The sequence below is a fragment of the Piliocolobus tephrosceles genome, unplaced genomic scaffold, assembly GCF_002776525.5.
Source record: "Piliocolobus tephrosceles isolate RC106 unplaced genomic scaffold, ASM277652v3 unscaffolded_25068, whole genome shotgun sequence".
Taxonomy (NCBI): domain Eukaryota; kingdom Metazoa; phylum Chordata; class Mammalia; order Primates; family Cercopithecidae; genus Piliocolobus; species Piliocolobus tephrosceles.
The window spans coordinates 1-4962 of NW_022307719.1; the positions used below are offsets into that span (position 1 = coordinate 1).

A 4962-nucleotide genomic window follows, 5' to 3' on the forward strand; every position below is an offset into this window, starting at 1 on the left:
AAACATAAGTAGATGGTGTGTGGCAGTTAAGGTTAAGTGTGGCTGCAGTTAAGGTTAAGTGCAGGAGCAGCCTGGCCTGCCGCGCGTCTCCGCGTCCAGGTAGGGTCTCCGCGCCCCAATTCCATCCCGCCCCGCCTTGAGCGCTCCCAGCAAGTGCGGGGTTTCCACCCTCCCCGGCGTTCGCACCCACTTACAGTCTCCCTTGCACCCCGGGAGATGCTCCCTGCGTTCTATTCCGCCCCGCCATGGCGCAACCAGCAAACGTTGTGACCTCGCCCCTCTGCGGTCTCCCCTCCCCCGGACGCTGCCCCTCCCCCCACCTGTGGCGCTCCGGGCATCTCTCTAAAGCACCCAACCAGAGTCCTCCAACCCACCCGCGAGGCTCGGGCACCAGCAAGGCGGCCCCAACCGCAGGGATCCCGCCCACCTGTGGCGGTATCCCCGCATCTGCGACCTCCCCCACCGCTACCGGGGCCCCCACATACGACCACTCCCGCGTAGGTGCTCTGCCCACACCCGCCCCTACCCCCCCCGCCAGCCTCTGTGCTTTCCCTCCCCTTTCCCTGCTCCTGCCCCGAGCCGCGCCCCCTCCCCCGCAGCCCCTCCCGGGCGCTCGGGCCCCGCCCGTCACCGCCCATTGGCGCTGGCGCCTGGCGGGGGCGCGGGCCGTGCAGCAGTTCGGAGTCCGGTGCGCGCGGGCGGGGTCCCCATTGCCTGCCAAGCACCCGGACTAGCGACTCCCCTCGGCCTCCTCGCCGTGGACGCGGACGACTCCGGGGCCCGCAAGGGCTCCTTGCGGAAGTTACCGGAGCACCTCTCCGGGGCCCGCAAGGCCATCCGCGTGCTGACCAGCGGCGGGGTGCTCAAGGTGCGCGCCCCCTTCCAGGCGGCGAGGGGGGGACGGATGGAGAGAGGGAGAACAGGGCGAAGGGCATGGGGGGACAGGGCAGAAGAGAAGGGGAGCGATGGGAGCACCGGGGGAAAGATGGGGAAGCGATGGGAAGAACCGGGGAGAAGAGCGGGGAAGCGATCGGGAGAACTGGGTCGAAGCTGGTGCCCGGGAGCGGCAGGGCAGGGGTACCTGCGGGGCAGCGTGAGCCGGCAAGGCAGCCCCGGGGTCCTTGCCGGGTGGGGCGGAGGAGGAAGGGACATGGCGGTAGGAACCTCCATCCGGAAGATAGTGAGCTTTTCATCCCCTCCGGTTTATGTTTTAAATGGAGCCTGGCAGAGGGGGTCGCCTGGAGCGCCCTCGGGGGTCGTTCTGCCTCTGAGCTGTAGGACGGGACGGGCTTCCCCTCCGAAGCGAGGGTACACCGCGATCACTTACTAAATGGTCCCCAGCCCCCAACTCCGCCCCACGCCACCACCCAGCATATGGAGAAAGAGAGGGCCGGGTCTCCGCACGATTCCTGTCGCCTGCTGCCCCGCCCGGTGTGGGCGGGGTCCGGGCTGCTGCAATGCAGGACGCGGCGGGGGTGCTCTGGGTTCCCGCCTGGCGTCTCTGAGGCGGTCGGGCAGCCCCTGGCGTTTCCGCTGGAAGATTTACAGAAAGGGTTTCTTGTGCTCGCATGTGCTGTCACCTTCTGGCTCGTGACAAAACTGAAAACTAAAATGGGTCCCAGGCCCTCCCCGCCAGCATCCGTGACGGGAAGGACCAGATAGCCGGAACTCCGGGAGGTAAGGGGCGCCGTGGCGCGGGCTCTGGGCTTCCCCTGCCCTGCAGTGTGGAAAGGGCTCTCCAGGAGGGGCTCCATCCTGGGCCCAAGACCGGGGCGCCCTGGGAGGACATTTTACATTGAAGAGCGGGAGGTGATGGAGAGTGCTTGCCCCAGGCCTCAGAGGCACGTAGGGGCGCCTGTGCCTGGGATCAGGAGGGTGAGGCCTTCTTGGCCAGGTAGCCTTGTTAAATCTATCTGAAAGTCACAGAGAACTAAGTGTCAAGTCGTCACAGATATTGAAGTATCCTGAATGAGATGGCTACGGAAAACATGAAAACATCGTTACTGGTTACGTGCATGATGCATTAAAACCATTGTTACCTGCACAGTGGCAGCACTGATATTTGTGGGCTTTTGAACGTGTGGACTGGAGTGTTAAGAGTCCTTCAGTTATGACAGTAGTTTGATTTGAATGTTCTTTTCTTGGCGAATAAAGGCTATACATTGAATGTACCCAAGAAACTAGGAAGGTGAACCCACACCAAGGACACAGGCCTGTGGGCTGCTCCAGGCACCATTAGGGCGTTGTGGGGACTGAGCCATGGGCTTCCCGCTCAGCCCCCTGAGAGCCGTGACAGCATCTCTGTTCTGCCTCACACTGCACCTGCTAGTTTCATATTCTTGTTATGGTTCCGAGGCTACAAGCAGTTGGATTCTGAGAGTCACTCTCTGTCGTCCTCCAGCTGCTTTCAAATGGGTCCTCTCTTTTTTTAGAACTGCTTTTTTAAGCAATGATTTATGGGGTGAGTTGTAGTGCTGTCCTGAACTGCAGAGGGAGCGCATTGAGGAACCTGGGTTTTGATGTTGTGCACATCAACTGAGTCACCAGCCTAGGGCCCTGTCAGTCCCGTTATTAAGCTCATTTCTTGCTCTTCTCATCGTTACTCGACGCCTTAAAAAAAATGCAAACTCTTGCTTGCGGTCACTGGCTTAGTTTGGCAAATGGGTGTTTACCCTGGAAAGAGGGGCATTTTGTCCTCTGGACCGTCTAAGGCGCCCTTTGGTGATGTGGTCGGTTTCTGACCACTCTATTCTGTGGGCGTCCTTCCTGCTTCCACCTTCCCTTTCCGAACGCCTCTGCCTCCACGGCTTTAATTTTCCTTCTGTGTGTGTGTCAAGCAGAGGTTATGACTATTGTGCCAGTGCCCTGTTTTTTTGTTTATTTGTTTTTTCTGCTGAGGCCCCAAAACTTGCTACATCTCAAAAGAAGCAATTGCATCCGTTTGTTCGCGATGATCATAAACAGTGCTCTCTAAGGGAGACTAATTGGTTAACCCGTCTGCTGTGGATAGAAAGACAGCGGTGGCCGCGGAACAGGGCTCTGCCTCCTCGGAGCCTGCACAACCGTCCTGCTTTCTTTCTTCAATATCCAGTAGGGGGGTTAATTTTAATAAGCCCTTGAAACCAACAAAGCAGGAAAGTGCAAAGACATTGAGTTGTGAGATTTAAAATTACAAGCAGCAGCCTCTCATTCTTCCTTCACTGGGGGTTGCTGCTTCGTTTTGGGGCTGCAGGGTATGTTTGGCGGCGACATCGGCCCTTTGTGCTATGCCACTCATGAATTGAGATAGTTCTTTACTAAGTGCTTTGTGCAGTAGGTATGAAAATGGGGAAAGAGGGGCCGGGCGTGGTGGCTCAAGCCTGTAATCCCAGCACTTTGGGAGGCCGAGGCGGGCAGATCACAAGGTCAGGAGATCGAGACCACGGTGAAACCCCGTCTCTACTAAAAATACAAAAAATTAGCCGGGCGCGGTTGCGGGCACCTGTAGTCCCAGCTACTCGGGAGGCTGAGGCAGGAGAATGGCGGGAACCCGGGAGGCGGAGCTTGTAGTGAGCCCAGATCGAGCCACTGCACTCCAGCCAGGGAGACAGAGCAAGACTCCGTCTCAAAAAAAAAAAAAAAGAAAAAAAAGAAAAGAAAGAAAGAAAATGGGGAAAGAGGGAGCACTGTCCGGGGTGGAGAGGCGTGGAGAGACGCTGTGATACACAGCGGGTCCTTTTCTTCTGGGGTCCTGGTTTTAAATCTTTTCTTTTTTTTTTTTTTTTTTTCTAGAAGCTTGAAGGATCGTTTTTGTGTCTTCATTAAAAGACTGAAGACTGTGGGCCAGACCCAAACTAATTCCATTGGCATCAGAGAGAAGGATTCTTTACATATTTATCTATAGGCGTACTTGATTTTTCTTTTTGGCTGAATTATCATCTGGTTAGTCAAATCATACATTAGAGGAGTAATATTAAAAATTAAAAAATAAAATATGGGGCCGGGCGCGGTGGCTCAAGCCTGTAATCCCAGCACTTTGGGAGGCCGAGACGGGTGGATCACGAGGTCAGGAGATCGAGACCATCCTGGCTAACACAGTGAAACTCCGTCTCTACTAAAAAATACAAAAAACTAGCCGGGCAAGGTGGCGGGCGCCTGTAGTCCCAGCTACTCGGGAGGCTGAGGCAGGAGAATGGCGTGGACCCGGGCGGCAGAGCTTGCAGTGAGCTGAGGTCCGGCCACTGCACTCCAGCCCGGGCGACAGAGCGAGACTCCGCCTCAAAAAAAAAAAAAATAAAATAAATAAAAAATAAAATAAAATAAAATATGTATCTGTAAACCTATCCCCCTTCCATTCCATTTGTCTCTGTGTAATTTTAGAACCCTGAGCCATGATGTACATAGAGTTTATATTCTTTTAATATCTTGCTACTTCATTGTTTTAATGTTTAATCTTTGGGTTGATGTATCACAGGTTACTTGACCATTTCTTACAGGTGTTTGGGTTAGTTTGTTTTTTTCCTTTAACTCTAATGTAAATTTGAGTGTTTGGCTGTTAGTTTTAGCAGCATTTAAGGCAGAGCCTCAGTTAGGGCCATGGATCGATCCATGGTCCCTAGTTTGAGGAGGGAGGTGGCAATCTGCCCTTTCTTCTAAAATTGATATGTTAAATCACAAAGGACATTTACTTGATTTTGAGCACTTGGGACTCCCCTGGGGTTCACTGGTATTGCAAGGTCAGGACTGGGGATCTCCTGCTGGAGAGGCCCCCAGCGTGCCCAGCGCAGGGTCCTGAGCACGTTTCTGCAGGACAGAAGCCCTGCACTTTGTCCAAACTCCAGCAGCCCTCACTCTGGGAAGAACTGGCTGCTCCAGGAATGAGGTCTATGCTCTGAAGCCCACAGTAAGCAGACCAGCAAAGGTCAGCACAGACGACCTTACATGAATCATTCATTTAACAAGCATTCATGGAATACACACTCC

The 4962-nt window shown here is 54.9% G+C and overlaps 1 protein-coding gene across 1 annotated transcript; it reads left to right on the forward strand.

Moving 5' to 3' along the window:
* Positions 1–348: 348 nt before the first annotated feature.
* LOC113221476 (pertactin autotransporter-like) lies at positions 349–1946 on the forward strand (the record flags this gene model as incomplete). Its single annotated transcript, XM_026450806.1, has 2 exons — positions 349–868; positions 1623–1946. Coding segments are annotated over 2 exons (697 nt in total), but the record flags the coding sequence as incomplete, so codon positions are not given.
* Between the last annotated feature and the right edge of the window lie 3016 nt (positions 1947–4962).